The 16,682-nt window shown below is 43.5% G+C and overlaps 1 protein-coding gene across 1 annotated transcript in view; it reads right to left on the bottom strand.

Moving 5' to 3' along the window:
* Positions 1-5,296: 5,296 nt before the first annotated feature.
* LOC106148990 overlaps positions 5,297-16,682 on the bottom strand; it is a 12,267-nt gene continuing 881 nt past the window's right edge. The window contains exons 2-6 of the mRNA XM_013516406.1: positions 16,599-16,677; positions 13,428-13,541; positions 6,115-6,251; positions 5,366-5,528; positions 5,297-5,303 (exon numbers count right to left, since the gene is read on the bottom strand). Of these exons, the coding sequence (XP_013371860.1) occupies positions 5,297-5,303; positions 5,366-5,528; positions 6,115-6,251; positions 13,428-13,541; positions 16,599-16,677 (500 nt within the window). The remainder of the gene's footprint in view (positions 5,304-5,365; positions 5,529-6,114; positions 6,252-13,427; positions 13,542-16,598; positions 16,678-16,682) is intronic.

Genomic DNA, 16,682 nt, shown 5'->3' on the forward strand with positions numbered 1-16,682 from the left:
GCCCCCTTCAAATATCCCAGGCCTACCTTGGTATGATGGGGATACAGCATCTCAATTCCTAAGTGCCTCTTCTTTCAGCTCATATCCCAGAAGCTACACCTGGACCCGCCATACCTCAGTAGATCAGGACTGTTTCTGAAAACAAACTGAATGTTCTGTAGTTTTTTCAAATTCAAGGAAGAAATTCCTGGTTTTAGATGTCTCCCTTAGTGTCAAGAGAATATTTCTCTGGCTATGATAGAGGCCAACAGGACACCTCTTCCAGCTGATACTAGGAGGAGATGAAGGGGACAGCCACATGCCAACCTGGAGGCACTTAGTCCTATCCTTGTACTTGCCCACAGAACAAAATAAATTAATGATCATCAAGGGCAGCAGAGCTCTTGTTGTATTCAGGAGACCACTGTATTGGTGGTACCAAATCACCGTGTTTAGGAGGACAGAACTACGGGGGAGGCAACCAGGGGACTTGGTCTCAGGCCAGTGGGTACCATTTAGGGAGATGCAAGCAGAAGAGTCAGAGAAGCTGAACGACTTCCTTTTATCCCAAAGACACAGATCTATTCATTTCAATAGTTGAATCAGACTACAAGGGAGCAAATGACCAATGGAGCTAAAATTAGTTTTTTACCTCTCAGTAAAAAGGAGACATCATAGCGATTTAGAGAAAAAGAAACTGATTTCTTCACACATCTGAGAGGAGTGAGTAATTCTGCAACTGTGATGCACACACAAAGGCTAGGCAGATGTGAGTTTCAGCAGTCAAAATCAAATTACAAGGCTGCCACCGACTTGCTCCCTCCCTCTCCATAACAGCAAACAGGGAGGCCCTTTCTAAGGGCCTGGTCTTTCCCCACTGAGGTCCACATGCTTATTTTTAGCCAGTATAAAAGCATGTCCAACAACCTCAACCACAATGTTCAATGTGGGCAAACCACCTGCCCCTCTCAGGGCTTATGGTGACAGCGGGCTCTTCTGTGTCCAGTGAACGGAACTGCAACTACTCTCCCGTGCCTCTAGGAGTGCCGGACAGTGGCCACACCAGAAGGTGGTCATCCACTGGTCTCTCCAGTCGCCCCTCACCCCCAAGATGAGAGGAAAATGCTGAAGACCAGCAGAGAAGGAGAGGAACAAAGCTGGTGATAAAAGGCTAAGGAGTCAATAGATTTATCCTGCAGGTTAATACACATTTTGGGAAAGAGATGTAGCATTCAGCGTTGCAAAAGTTTGCTATTTCTATAAAAATGGAAAATGAGAAATGAAAATGAAATCTTTTCCAAGTATAAAAACAACCCCACGGGACATGGTGACACACACTTGTAATCCCAGCACTTAGGAGGCTGAGGCTGGGGGATCATGAGTTTAAAGCCAGTCTTGAACCCTTAAGACTCTTCTCAAATTTTTTTTTTAAAAAGAGGGTGAGGGTGGGGTGGAAATAATGCCAGTGTGGTAGTGCATGCCTGTAATCCTAGCTAGTAGGTAGGCTAAGGCAGAAGGATCACAAATTCAAGGTCAGTCTGGACAATTTAGCAAGACCTTGTCTCACAGTAAAAGATACAAAAAATAAGACTGGAGGTGTAGCTCAATAGCAGAGCACTTTACCAGACTATGTGAAGCCCAAGGTTCAATTCCTAGTACTGCAAAAACAAACAATAATGATAACAAACTACATAGCAGTAATAATACCTATGTAGTGGAGTCTTATTTTGGAGGATCAAGTACAACTATTTATACAAAGTGATGTTATTTAATAAATGGAGTTACATTCAGTAAATGTCAGTTCCCTTTTCCTCCTACCCTTTTCTTCCTGAGATACAGAGTTAGACTGCACTGGAGGCGGGGCACGTCCCTTGAATGGCATGTTGGTTTATTTTTTCCTGCTTTTCTGAAGCAAGAGATCATGCAGAAGATGGGAGGAAACAAATAACCTACTGGTGTAATCTTCTCTCCCTAGTGAACACTGTCCATCCTTCCTGAACTTAAAAAAAAAATGATCAAAGTCCAGCTGGCTCTAAATTATTTAGCTACCCCAACAACTTGGGAAGGAGTGTTCTGTTTATCTCTGTTAAAGATGGGAACAAAGCTTTAAGAAAACCTATCCCAGAAAGGCCCCTTCCAAAGTAGAGGGGTGTGTCTAACACATAAGACGGCAGGACAGATGAGCTATGGGGTCAGGCCTGGCCATGACTTTGTGTTTCTTCCTGATCAAGGAAGATGGTGTCAATCCTACCAGATCCCCATCAGACTCATGAACACAGAGCTGAGTCTCCAGTCCACCTCTCCTCACATTAATTCACAATCATGGAGCCCTTTGCTGGCCCCTCTTAGATTTCCATTCAAGCGCTCAAACTTCAAACTCACTGAGGCCTCGCCCTACTTCCCCTATTCTTCAACCACCAGAGAGCTTTCTTGAGAAGAAGCAGAGGCTGAGGATGTGGGAGTCTTAGCTGCTGACACACACAAGTGCTGACACTGGAAAGTACCGCTGCTGAATCAAAAAGCCACTTCTGAGAGATGACAGCAGTGCTGAATGTTTGCTTCCTGGCACACTGCTGATTTGGTCCAGAACACTGAGGCCAACATCTTGCCTCTGTCCTTTCATGCCTTAGTTTCCTAGCATGTGGGAAGGGTAATGACAACAAAAAGAAATTGCTACCTACTGCCCAACCTGTCATCACTGTAAGTGTGAATGACCTGACCAGCCTCCGAATGCTATGAACAATAATTAGTATTTACTGTGTATATACTCGGAGATGAAAGGTGCTCAAATTATGCAGAGCTGAAGCAATCAGTAAGGTGTGCCAAAGCATCCTTTAGCTTATAGACTGAACTTTGATTTTGTCCAGATAGAAAATGTTAGGTACCAATTATTTTACTTCTTCCTTTCATAAAATATTTTATCCTGCCCCCTTCCAGGTTTGGAGTATAAACAGCTCTGCTGGAGTACAAACCCCACTTCTTCCAGTTAAAATGTTCAGTATTATCATTTTTAAATTAGTGAACATCCTCTAGATTCTTCTCTGCAGCTGTACCAACTAAAGGAAGTACTATGTAGGTTTTACTTTGATTCATTTTCACCTCCTCCTCTTTTTAACAAAACAAGTAAAATTTGTAGGACTGCAATTCTGTAAGATCCTGCTCAAACTGAATCTTGAAAGCTGCCTTTGTTTCTGGTTCCATTTTCAAGTAAGCTTCATTTCAGACTTACTCTGGAAATGTAGATGTTCATTTACTCTTGATCCACTTCATCTTTGCTCCCAACCTCAAACTTCAAGAGCAAAAAAGGAAAGGTTTGCAACAATCACTTGAAATCTGCTATTCCAAGCCAGGCGTGGTGGCCTATGCCTGTAATCTCAGCACTTGGGAGGCTGAAGCAGGAGGATTGTTGAGAGTTCAAGACCAGCCTGGGCTACAAAGTGAGCTCACAGATGGCCTGAACTGCACAGTGAGACTGTCTCCAACAGACAAAAAAAAAAAAAAGAAATCCACCATTCCAGACTTCTGATATAAGAGATGCCACAGGGGTGGGAGTAGGCCTTCGCTGCTCTGATGGGAAGCAGTGTGAACAGGAGGAAGTGGGTACGCAAGGAGGGGCTGAGGACTGAGGGTTTCACCCGCACAGTCAGCACCTATAGACTGATGAAGGCTGCACAGGCCCTCGGGCAGCACTCCACTGGAAGCTTCTCTATCTGTCAACATCAGAAGGACTGATAAGTCAAGACCCTGCACTCTGTGAGCACTCCTCAACCCTGTCAGCCACACAGCATGCTTTGAAGTCTGGCGACTGTTTCTTGTAAGACTAAAGCTCTTCCCTGTCCCCGCTTTCTCCGTGCTCCTCCTGAAAGCCACGCTTTTACACACATTCCTCTTGGGAGGTCCCATTACACTCTGGCTGTACTGGAAATTAATTTCCAATGGCAGGATGGCCACAGTGCAGCTTATATCCTTAAAAATAAAGTCACTATCAGCATCAAAACAATTAAATAAAAATGAGTTCCTACCCCTGGCAATTTTGGTTTGGATTTCTTGCTAGTGCTACACAGTTTCTAAGCACTTCCGACCTTGTATTTTCAGTTCCTTTTTTTCCTTTTGCACCAACCTATTGAAAACCACCAAAAAGAAGGTAGACAGATTCTCTTTATTGGGGCTGGGGATTTAGCTCAGTGGCACAGCACCTGGCCAGCAAGCGCAAGATCCTGAGTTCAATTCCTGGTACCCGGGGGGCGGGGGTGGGGGGACAGATTCTTTTTATTAAAAATTTATCCTCAAACCAATTACTTAATTAAAGTACTCTTAGGCCCTCTATCTAAAGTGATGGACAATGTGTTTCCAAGTATGCAGACCTGCTGATTTTCTGAAGACAGCTGCAACCATGTTTATCTCCATTTCTGTAACTTGGCCACCAGTATACCTTTCTGACTGCTTGGTTGCTTTGAGATCACTTGTAATATGAAGACCTACTGCCGGAGCTCGAGTGGGTAGTGATGATTCTCATTTGAACACAGTCAGAAGACTGGCACGGTGTCCTGCCAGGTAGCATTTAGTGACCACAGGACTAAAGATACTTCCAAGAGTTGGGATTTTCCTGAGTGTTCTTAACAGCTAACAGCTAACAGCTAACGGAGAAACAAATCTATCTTACGAGGTGTCAGGCATGGTTGGTCCACCAAGAACAGTAGTTTTCACAATTTTGTGTTTTGCCAATCATTTTGGCAGGTTAAAAATCCCCCAAACATTCACCTACCCCACAAATTGCCATATGCCAATGAAAAAATAGTAAACTTATATTTATTGGGAAGAAAGTCAAAGTTTTTGCAGAAGACAGGGACAGTGGAAATTTAACAAAACTCAGGATGCCCAGGGCTTAAGGATCTTAAAAAATATTTATTGAGGTTCTTTGATTCCTCTGAGGAGTTAATCATACATAATACTCTAAGCATTTTTTGTCTTGGTATTGAGCTGACAGAGTGAATCTCTCTGTCTGTTTTGTTTTGTTTTTAGTTTTTTGAGACAGGGTTTTGCTCTATAGTTCAGTCTTACCTGGAACTCACTGTGTAGCCGAGGCTGGCTCAAACACCCAGCAATCCTCCTGCCTCAACTTCCCAAATACTGAGACTACAGGCACGTGCCACCACGCTTGGCTTGAATCAGCCAGGTGACTGATGATGTGCAAACAGAGTCCCTCATCTTTATGGAGTGTGAGATGGGAAGGAACAGCAGTAGCCTGAGTTCCTGAACACTTGAAATGTTTAGAACTCATTGATTAGTTTACTTGATTGGTTAAAAATGTTTCTCCCTAGAAACTGGTAGGTAAAGAAAGAAGGGTCCAAAGTGGTCACCAAAACGGCCGGATGTCCAAACACACTTTAGGCCAAAGTCTTTGCTTAAAAGAAAAGAAAAACAGGCAATAGGATTGGATGAGGCCCTTCTGAGCTCCAGTCTCTTGGGCAACAGCTTCTGCTTGCTCTGAATGCCGCTTGTGCAGGCAGTACAGCTGGGCAGCAGGGCTTCAGCTACACAAGTGTTGGCTGGTAAGAGGAAATCAAAATAATCCCCATTAAGTTCTCATTATCCTAAAAATTAGAAACTCTAATAAGCGGCTTCCAGCACAAGCTGAGCAGCAGGAGGGCACCTCTGATGGATGCTGCCCTTGGAAAGATGTCACTGCTGTCACCGTGGGCAATCTCACTGCCCGACTGCCTCAGAGCAGTGCCGGCAGGGTCAATCAGACACCCAGGGCTCAGACGCCGTAATGAAGAGACCGCAAAGCTGCCCAGAAGCATGAGAGAGCACTGAAAGAGACTCTTGGCTACACAGGCGATGGTTTTAACCCTGAATTTTGTTAACTGTTCCTCAGGATTGCTCTCAAATAGATTTAACTTCTTTTTTTAAAGTGTGGTGCTGTCTAACGACAGGTAAAGCGCCCATTAAAGGAATCACTCACCTCCGTGATTCTAAAACTGGTTCTCACCATATTTCAAGTTGGGCAACCTTGGGAAGAAGAAGGTAACCAGGGAATGCTCACGCCTCTGGCAATGAACAACTGCGCAAACACTCTTCTCGCACACCTGCCAAGCGGCTGCCAGTGCTTTCTGTCAGACTGCCGCGTCTCACCTGCTCTGGCATCGTCTTGGCATCGTGTGGTCCAGTGGCGCAGCATCCTCTCGTGGCACCGAGCCAAGAGTGTGCCTGGCAGCACTTGGCGCCGTACAGCGGTCTGCAGGGCCCTCCGAGCTCCCTTCAGCACACTCCTACTGAAGCAAAGCAGAGATTATCAAGCAGCAAAGCCTGTTGATGTTATTACCCTGATGTGTAATAAATCTACGTGGTGCGATACATTAAGGCAAGGCTCTGTTCTCACTTTACAGGCTGCCAATGGTTTTATTGTAACAGCTTGAAGATGTGAGTTTTCCTTTTTAGGCAGAGTAGAGGAAGCTGTGAAATTTGAAGACAGAACAAAAGGATACTTGAGAGTAGTTTGCAAGACAGGTATTGCACACGAGTCAGCTCATCAGGACATCCAACATGTAACATTTTTATGCTTGATATTAGGGAACTGGAGAGCCTTACAATGCCCACAAGAATTCATTGGAATTCATTTTTATACCAATGCCTCACCGGCTCTGTTCTGCTTAGCTGACCTCCCACATCAGACTTACAGACTTTTCTCAGTGATAAACCTGAGCTGATTGTGAGATCACAAATTGGTTCTGGAGCTCATTAAAGTCAGCAAATGAGCGTTGGTGAGATTCCTGCCTAGAATGGAGTTGTGATAATCTGTCTGTTTGGGCAATTACAGCTCTGGGGGGCGAAAAGAGGGATGGTGAGAAACCCTCGATCTCCCAGGACTGTGATCTATTTCAGATGTCTGTCAAGAGACGCACATGCCCTGGTGTTTTTTCCTTCACACGAGACATCCCGGGGTACAGGAGGCAAGGGAAGGACTTGAAATGTGTCTGACCGTGTTCAAAGCCCAAGCAAGGTTTTGAATCACCTGACACTTCATTCATTATTTGTATTTATTTCTGTCAAGATTCCTCCTCTTTGGTTGCAGATTCTATTTATTCTCTTTTATAATACAGCCCTAAATTTAGAGAAGAATGTTTCTAAATTTTCATTGGTGTATATTAGCACCACTTTCGTTTTTTCTTGCTTGCTTGCTTGCTTTTTTTTTGGTCTTTTTGAGACAGGGTCCTGCAATGCAGTTCAGGCTGGCCTTGAGCTCACTTTGCAGGCCAGGCTAGTCTTGAACTGGCAACAACCCTCCTGCCTCAGCCTCCCTAGTGCTGGGATTACAGGCGTGCACCACCACATCTAGCTAGCACCTCTTTCTTTTAAAAACTCACATGTTATGCCATTTAAGATTTCTTAACCCTCTGGTTACAGAGCCTTCCTTTGATCTTTCTCTTCCATCTTCACCTAGACTGGTAAGCTACTTTCCCCTAAACTAGAGTGCTGGGCTTCTCCTTTAGGTATCATTGTATCCTCTGAACATATTAATCTATTGAGCACATGGTTGATATGGAACATAAAATTTTTTTGTAAGTTGACTTTCAAGATAATCTTCCATTCACCTCACTCTATAGCCACAGCTTTGCTCCTCTAGCTTGCCATCATCCCTGTGCAGTGCTGAAAATCTATGCACTCGTTTTGGCCTTCCAGCCAAATATGACCAAATCCCTGAGTAATCCCCTAGGCAAAACCCTCACACTCACCCTGTGCTCCTCCTTAGAAAAAAATGTACTCGTACGCTTCAGTTTCGTTTCTTAACAGCAGATGCAAACATAGGAAACTTCATTCTCTGCATTTAAACATTCTTGTTAATTCTATTTTTTCAGAGTGTCCCCCTACTACATTCTGCCTCTAGTTAAGCTATAATAAGCTTAGTCAATAGGAACTCTGGAAAAATTGAGGTCATAATGTGACCTCTTCTGAATGTGGTTTGAATTTGGGGTTTGCTCTTTTAGCTCAAAATTAATATTGTAAATTTATTGGAAATATGTTTTCTACTTTCCGGGCTCAAGCTAAAATTTTTTACACCCAAAGTTTGGTATCTTTTCTGGGTTTTTTTCTATCCAATACTACCCCTGCCCTAGCATGTGCGCGAGCGCGCGCGCGCGCACACACACACACACACATACAGAGAGGAGAGAGAGAAAGGAGAAAATGGATGGAGTTCCTCCTTGCATTCCCCTTAGGTTGTATCATTGTTTGGAAGTCACTGGTTCTCATCCAGGAGCAGATATGAACAAAGTAAGAGGTTTTAGCACAGCCATATGAAGAGCATAAAACTCAGGCTTGAATCTTTAAGGCTCCTCTGGCTTGTGGTCTTCTTTCTAACGAATACACAGATTCACGTCAACAAGCACTTACTGACTTACTTTTACCCAGTATTTTACTGTTCCTTATAATATCTAATTTAATTTAATCCTTAATCTTTAAGGTAGATATTAAAAATGAGGAAACACATCTTGGGAAGTAGGAGATGACTTGTATTGAGTGGAGAGACAGAATTTTGGATTCCAATCCCATTTCTTCTTGTCTGATATTTAACTTTGTGCTAATATACAATTCTGTATTCAAGAACTAGAATTCTCTGTAGGCCTTGGTTGTTCTTAAATAATCTACAAAGTACAGAAATCTTATTATGATAAATACCATTGTAACAAAATTTCATTCAGGAGCTGTCTTCGGTTCCTGTCCTTCATCTAATAAACAATGAATATTTTGTATTTTTATTTGTTAAATCTAGCAAAGATAATCATAGTAGTCTGCCTTCTACAAACTCAGATATCCATATATTGGGGCTGCTTAATTACCAGTTTACATATGCTTGAATTTTGTTACAGAATATAATATTAATTCACATCCACAAATGAGGGCAAACTTTCTTGGATACATTTTCCCTCCACTTATTGAAGGCTCAGCTATTTGGTGCCATCCTTCTTCCTGATAGTGCAGCTCAATGCAAGCTTGTCTCGCCTGATAAGAAAAGAGTTTGCTTACTCTTGGCACATTCTGGCCCCCTGCGTACATCGTGCAGTTTCTTCAGTGGCCAGCTGTGTCCTGCCTGCCTGGTGTTCATCATTACCCAACCTCTGTACTGCAGGGATCTTTGACTTCTTTTAGGAGTTGCAGAGCTGCACAGAGGAGTAGCTGCTTCCTTCCAGATAACAAGGTTTTCACAAGGAAATGGCGGCGCATGCCTGTAATCCCAGCACTCAGAAGGCTGAGGCAGGAGGATCGCTGTGAGTTCAAGGCCACCCTGGGCTACATACTGAGGCACTGTCTCAAAAAAAAGAAAGAAAGAAAGACAGAAAGAAAGGAAAAAGAAAATGGCAAAGGATAAGAAGGCTACAGCTTAGCACAAAACATGTAAGTGGGCATCATATATGCCACCAAACAAGCTACTATGGGGTGGGGCTGGGGCTCTAACCCAGGGACTCCCATGTGGTAAACACATGCTCCACCACTGAGCTACTTCCCCACTCTAATGCAATTTTGATGCAGTGCATACCATGACTGCCTGACTGCCTTGCACCACCCAGATAACCTGATCTGTTGAACCAGAAACTGCTTTCAATGGCCACCTAGAAGCCAAAATGTGTTGTCCCTGAGATCACACTATGCATTAAAAAACAAATACAGTATAAAAGACTTTGGAATTTGCTGCTATTTATTGTTTTTTTAGCAATGTGCATAACTGAAAAGTTAATTATCTCTACTGTGAAGATTTAAACATTTTTCAAATAGCATCAATTTTTATGATCCAAGAATAAAATAATATTACAACATAAACATTTCATAATTATTGCCAGTTCCTGTAAAAAGGATCTTATGTCCATTGTCTCTTAGCTTTTAATCAAAGCCCTATGAAATTTTGCACCTTTTTAAAAACTATACAGTGTAGATCACTGAGATCTACAAGAAGGTAACCAATTGCCCAAGGAGTTGATAAGTGGCAGAAGCTGCATTTAAACCTATGTCATTTCATTCAGGAACCATATACTTAAATACTGCACAGCAATGCTTCTACATCATAACATCAGAAAACGCAGCCTCAATGGTGAAGAAACAGCGTTTTTTAAAAGGGCTTTTTAAAAAATGTGCTGACTTTCCTTCAAAGGCAGGAAGCATTCTCTTCGTTAAGTAGTAAAGAATCTCGAGGACGAATTGCAGGTAGGTGGCAAACGGCCTAAATGGTAGGATTAAACTAGATGCTGCCTGGGTACTGCACTTGTATACCGCACAAGACTCGCCACACAAGTTGGACAATGCCTGAACTGGCCTTGCTCAGGTTCAACTGGACAAGTCCACTGATCACTTGCTTAGCAATCACAGCAATGCCAAGTTGCCAAAAGATTTGAAATGCTTACTCGTTTTCCATACTTATCTCAAGACCCATTGGTAAGAAACAATTTGTCCAGCAACAATGTGTGGACCACATTTTGAGTAGTACCAATGCAGATATCAGTTTAGCACACAATTAAAATATGCAAACAATGAATGGATTAGATGACTGGTTTGTATTCTCTCTCTTTCTCTCCACACACACACATACACACACACACACACACACACACTTTCCTGAATATTTACTGAGACTACAGTAATGGACAAAACAGATCGAGTACCTGCCTTTAAGGAGCTTACGTTTTAATTCAACTAATGTTTTGATATACAGTGGTCCAGGTAATATATTAGAATTTTTGTTCAATTCATTTAATCTCTCTGAACAAGTTTTCCCGCTTCATAAGGCTCAGAGACCTATTCATGGTGTTATTTGTAGGATTAAATGAAGATACTGTGGAATCATTTTTAGAATTGTAAAATGGCATACCAACACTAGGTCATATTTTTTTTCACATGTCCTTTTTGAGAGCAGGTACAATATCTTCCTATTTTTGCATCCTCTGTAAGGGTAAGATCTTGGTTAGTAGCAAGCTTCAGTTAAGGTTTGCTGAATAAATGTGAATAAGGCCCTGTATGTGTGAAGCACATTTTTTGTTTAATATTATATTAGTCCCTCAAATTCTTTTTTTTTTGTTTTGTCTTTTTGAGACAGGGTTTCACTATGTGGTTCAGGCTGGCCTCGAACTCACTTTGTAGTCCAGGCTGGCCTTGAACTCACAGGGATCCTCCTACCTCAGCCTCCCAAGTGCTGGGATTACAGGCGTGAGCCACCACACACAGCTCCATCCATCCCTCAAATTCTCAAAATCCATTATACCAGTGGAAAAAGTACATTAGGTATGGCAGAGTATAGAACACGAAATTCTACTCTTGTTATAGATTTTTAAGAATTCAAGATCTAAAAATACATTTCTAAATTTGTATTAGATGTAAGGCTCTTTGTAGTGAATTTTATAATCTGAATGCTTCTTGAAGACCTTTTCCATAAACGGATCCTGGAAGTAGCTCTACTGGTTTTGCCAGGTCCAAGTATACCTACACTCTCGAGGATTACAAGCTATAACTGAATTGTAAAAGTATCCTAAGTCTGGGAAGCATTTGGAAGGAATTCTCAGGCAGTAATAACACAAAATAATTTCATAATAGCAAATGGGGTAAAGACATGCTCTTTGAGGGTAATTAAAATGCAGTAACCTGGACAGAGTGATATTTAGTAACTGGAATAAAAGGAATATACAAAATATACCACAAGGCAACACTGCTCCATGGTAAGCACAAAGAGAACTTTGTACTTTGAGGGACTTGAGAGGAGGGGAAATTCTTTAAAGACTCCAGGTAGGAGCTGCAATACAGTGTAAGACTGAAATATACAGTGAGTGTTTACATTTTTAAAAATTATAGTAAATGATAGAGTAAACGATATGCTGTCATTAATCTCCCTCAAAATACTCCCCCTCACTTTGCATATAATTATTCCATCATTCTTGCCACTGTCTGCACCAGTTCTGGGTATTCTCTATCATGAGCATCTTTATGAGGTGTGATTAAAAATTTGGTGAATGTTCTGTACCATTGAGCTGAAAGGCACACTTGTGAAACCATTCTGGTGGGTCCTCATCTACCTTATTCATGAGATCTGGTATTGTGCAACTTCTGGCTCCTTTACAGAAGTCAAAATGACCATGAAAGGTAAACCCTTTGAATCCATTCAGGACACTGAGGCAGCCACAGCAGCGTAACTGAAGATGCTCAGGAAAGAGGACTTCAAGAACTGCTTCAGAAAGTGACATGAACAGTGGCATACATGCATCCAAAGCAAGAGGGAGTATTTTGAGAAGGATTAATGGCAATGTGTCTTTTACTGTAATAATTTTTTAAAAAATTTAAACATTCACTGCATTTTTCTATCATACCTTTGTATGAGATAGGATTCAAGGATGCGAGGGTTTCAACAGATTTGGGGTGTGAGAGAGAGGATGGGAGGTATCTGCAGCAGGCAGAGAGTTTAATGAGTTCGCAGGAATCACAGCAAGTAGTTTGCCGTACCTGTATGGTATCGTGGACAGTAAGACTGGAAACGGCTGGAGAAACAGTTGAGCAAGTGTCAGATTGAGTAGTCGTACTTAATATGATGGGGAACTACTGACAGCTTCTAAAAAAGGTACTTAAACTCATTCATGTATTATTTTGATCCATTTTCTGTGGCATTTGGCACAATAAACCTTTGGAATTTATCTTGAAAAATAAAAAAGGGTTGCCATGATCTGGCCACTGCTTAGGAAGATGGTTCTGCCAGGAGCATGAGATGAACAGGAAGCAATGCAACTAAGCAGGAGACTGAATCAGGGAGCACAGCAAATGTTCAGACTGGGGTGATCAATGCTGGACCTAGGATCGGGGCAATGGAGCCAGGGAGGGAGGAGCAGAAGGAACAACCATTACATAGACAATATCTATACCTGTGCTAGACTCCATACTGGCCCTCGCCATGTGCAGCCATTTAAATATAAATTTAACTGAAATTAAATAGGACTTAAAATTCAGTCCCTCAGTTGCATTTGCTAGATTGATAGCTACTCATGGACTCGTTTCCACCACGGGAGAATGTTCTATTGGACAGTGCAGATTAATAAACTTGGAGAACTAACCAAGCATAGGGACAAGGCAAAAGGATTGAAGGAAACTGAGGTTTGGCTGCTTGGTTAGTGAGAAAGGTGGTGCCATGAGAAGAACCACGATTTAGGAGTTGAGATGTCATTCAGCTTCTGTCAAACGCCAGAAGGGGCTGGGGATTTAGCTCAGCGGTAAAGCACCTGCCTGGCAAGCGCAAGGTTGTGAGTTCGATTCCTGGTACTGGAAGAAAAGACAAAAAAAAAAAAAAAAAAAAAAAAAAAACGCCAGGTGAGGTAACAGCCTGCACACAAACGACCGTGTGTCCATGGTGTGGGGAAAGCGAGGTACTCAGGGGTCTCCCAAAGCTTGTAAAAGAGCACAGGCAGTATTGACCGGCTTACCCCCTGGTGTGCTCCTGGAAGGTTACAAGTGGGTTGTCCGGTCCCTCAGCCTCTCCAGGACCACTGGCCAGCGTACACTGCCGCGAGGGAAGCACCCTCACAGCTTTGCTTTCCCTACTCCGTGGTGCCAGCTGGAACCCTTTCTTCCTTGTCCCCTAGCTGCCTCACTTCCACATGCTTGACGCTTGGAAAGTCCCCTTGCCTTCACTTGTTCGACTGCTTCTTCATTTTAGAACTATTCCTTCCCACAGGGGCTACTTCTGTTTATGTTTCACTCTTAGCTTAAATTCCAAGACCTTTCTGTAGAATCACTCCCTTGCCTAATACCCCAAACCCCTCTCAAAGTGCATCAACAAAACCCATTCCTGGTCAAATCTGACTGTCCCACACAACAGTGTGTGGCTGGAAGAGAATCACACCACCTAGCTAAGTGGTCTTGCTTTAAATACATGACCACCAACTCAAGAGGGCCCTCAGCATTGTCCACACTGTGCTTTGCTAGTCACTTTTCCATTCTTCAAGGGGATTATTTCTCACCTTCTTCTAGCCCTTAAACAGCCAACAACCCCTCCCCACACACAGCTTTGTATTGCACAGAACAAAGGGATGCACACAGACCCGAACTTACCTGGGAAAATGTACATACACGGTGTGTATGTGTGTGCGTGAGTATGCTGGATGCCAAACTACTAGAAGGTACCACTTCTCGGGTAGAGCAACTAGAAACGAGCCCCTTCCTCCAGGCTGAACTGGTGCCATGGGGCAAACGCCTGGTGGTAAAACAAGTGCTACATTTCCGCTCCCACCTGCCTCCTTGCTCTGCCGAGTATGCCAGCATCAAATGTATACCCGGATCTTCCTGCAGCTACACCCATGTGCTATGCCTTCCCTCAGAAAACGTTCTGTGAATGGACTGTCCTTGCTCTTAACCGAGGCCCACCCCTCCACCTCTGTGTTAGGTCCTATTGCTTCTTGCTTGCTTGCAGACAATCTTTTTCCATTTGTCTGCTCTCCTCCAGCTGATTCCAGTTTATGAGCATGAAGAAGCTTCTCCTATTTTAAACTACCCTCCCTTGATCCCAACACCCTTCTAACTGGTGCCCATCTCCTAGCTGCTCTTCACAGGAAAGCTCTCCCTCACCTCTTAGTGTCCTAACACACCCTACTCAGACTTTTTCTCCTACGGCTGTTTTGCAAGAATTTCCATCAAGGTCATTAGCAAGCTTTATCTGGTCAAATTCAGCATTTAAATGCTCTGTCTTTAACAGGGAATGTGGTTTAGTAGAATGTTTGCCTAGCATGTGCAAAGCCCTGGATTCAGTCCTCAGCACCACAAAACCAAACAACCACCAAAAAAAACCCCAAAATAAAAAGAAAAAACCCTATCCATCTAATTAGACTGATCACTCACTCTCTCCTGCCAAATTCTAACACTCTGCCAAGCCCCCCACCTCTCAAATTGGGGACTGAATCCAGGATCTTCAATTTGAGCCACATCCCCAGCCTTTTAAAATGTTTGTTTAATTTTGAGACAGGGCCTCCCTAAGTCTCCAGGTTGCCCAGGTGGGGCCCAAAATCCAGATCCTCCTGCTTCAGCCTCCCACAGAGCAGAGATTACAGGCCTATGCCACCACACCTGGCCCTTCTCCTAAACCTCCAAGTAGTGGAGCACCTCTTGGTCCTCTCCTAAGTGATTCTATGTAAACCTGAGGCTTAAGAGCATGTGCCAATGAACCCCAAATTTATATCTCCAGATTTACGCATCTAATTGTTTACTCAACATCTCCACTTAGATGTTTAACAGGCACCTTAAACAGAGAACTTGATTTCCCACACTCCAGATTTGCTCCTCCTTGACTATTTTCCATCTCATTAAATGCACCAGCCCTAATCCAGTCATCAGGGCCTGAATCTGAGAACCATCCATGACCTTCCCTCACACTGTCCCTTCATCCAAATCCATCCCAATCAAAATGTATGTAAGTAGCACTAAAATAAATAAAATATAAAACAAAATGGTCCTTTTCTTACTCTGTCCTTTGCTGTCATCCTAGTCCAAGGTAGCAAGAACAGCCTTCTTTCTAGTCTCCTTGGGGAGGTTTTTTCCCTACCCTATTGTGTATTTCACATGCATAGCGATATTCACTTTGTTTGGTTATTTTTTGCCTTTTTGAGACAGGGTCTCATTACGCAGTTCAGGCTGGCCTTGAGCTCATTTTGTAGCCCAGGTTGGTCTCAAACTCACAATGATCGGAGCGCCTGCCTCAGCCTCCTGAGTCCTGGGATTACAGGCATACGCCACCACACCCGGCTAGCAATATTAATTTTAAAAATGTGAATCACCCTCCCAGGGCTTACCATCGTTCTTACAATGCCCCATAGGCTTCACAGGCTCTGGCTGCTTGCCCAGACCTCTGGGCATAAGTACTGCTACGTTTTGGTTGGCTGACTCTGCTTAGCAATAGCGGACTCTTGCTCTTCCAAAGAGCATCTTCACACGTCCGCACTTACAGCTGGTTTTCTCTCAGCCTAGAAAGACTGTTCTTCTCTTTCATTTGCTACGATTTTTTATTTTTTTATTTTTATTTTTTGTCTTCTTGAGACAGGGTCTCGCTATGAGTTCAGGCTGGCCTTGAGCTCACTTTGTAGCCCAGGCTGGCCTCAAACTCGCAACGATCCTCCTGCCTCAGCCTCCCAAAAGCTGGGATTACAGGCGTGCACCATCACGCTCGGCTTTGCTGGTTTACTAGGCTCCTTCTTTCCTGTCTTGTGTGTGTGTGGACAAAGGTCTCCTCTGAGAGGCAAAATCTGACTGGCTCCAAAGTTACTCAGTACGCTGCTTTACTTTTCTTACCACTATCACTACCTGAAATTGTTTTGTCTTCCCTCTCTCCCTACATTAGAACGCAAACTCCACTAGGGCCTTGGCTTGTCTATAGCTTTACCCCGAGTCTAGAATAGTGCCAAGAACATATTAAGTGCTCAATTAGTACTTATAAAATGGATGTGGTCCCTCCCAATTTTATTCCACCGAAATCTTTGACCTGCCCTCATTTCATTTCCGTTCTACCCCGCCCCCTTCCCCAAGATGCACGCTGTGAGGCCGAAGCTCCCTTGCAGTGCAGCTCTCGGCTCTCCCCACCCCCTCCCTCGCGGCTCCTTTAAGCGGACTTGGACCGACAGGGGGAAGGCGGGGCCGAAAGCTCCCCGACGCGGACTCGCAGGGGCGGGGCGGGGCTGGGGGCGGGGCCTGCG

The sequence above is a fragment of the Chinchilla lanigera genome, unplaced genomic scaffold, assembly GCF_000276665.1.
Source record: "Chinchilla lanigera isolate Chin_1 unplaced genomic scaffold, ChiLan1.0 scaffold00034, whole genome shotgun sequence".
In the NCBI taxonomy this organism is placed as follows: domain Eukaryota; kingdom Metazoa; phylum Chordata; class Mammalia; order Rodentia; family Chinchillidae; genus Chinchilla; species Chinchilla lanigera.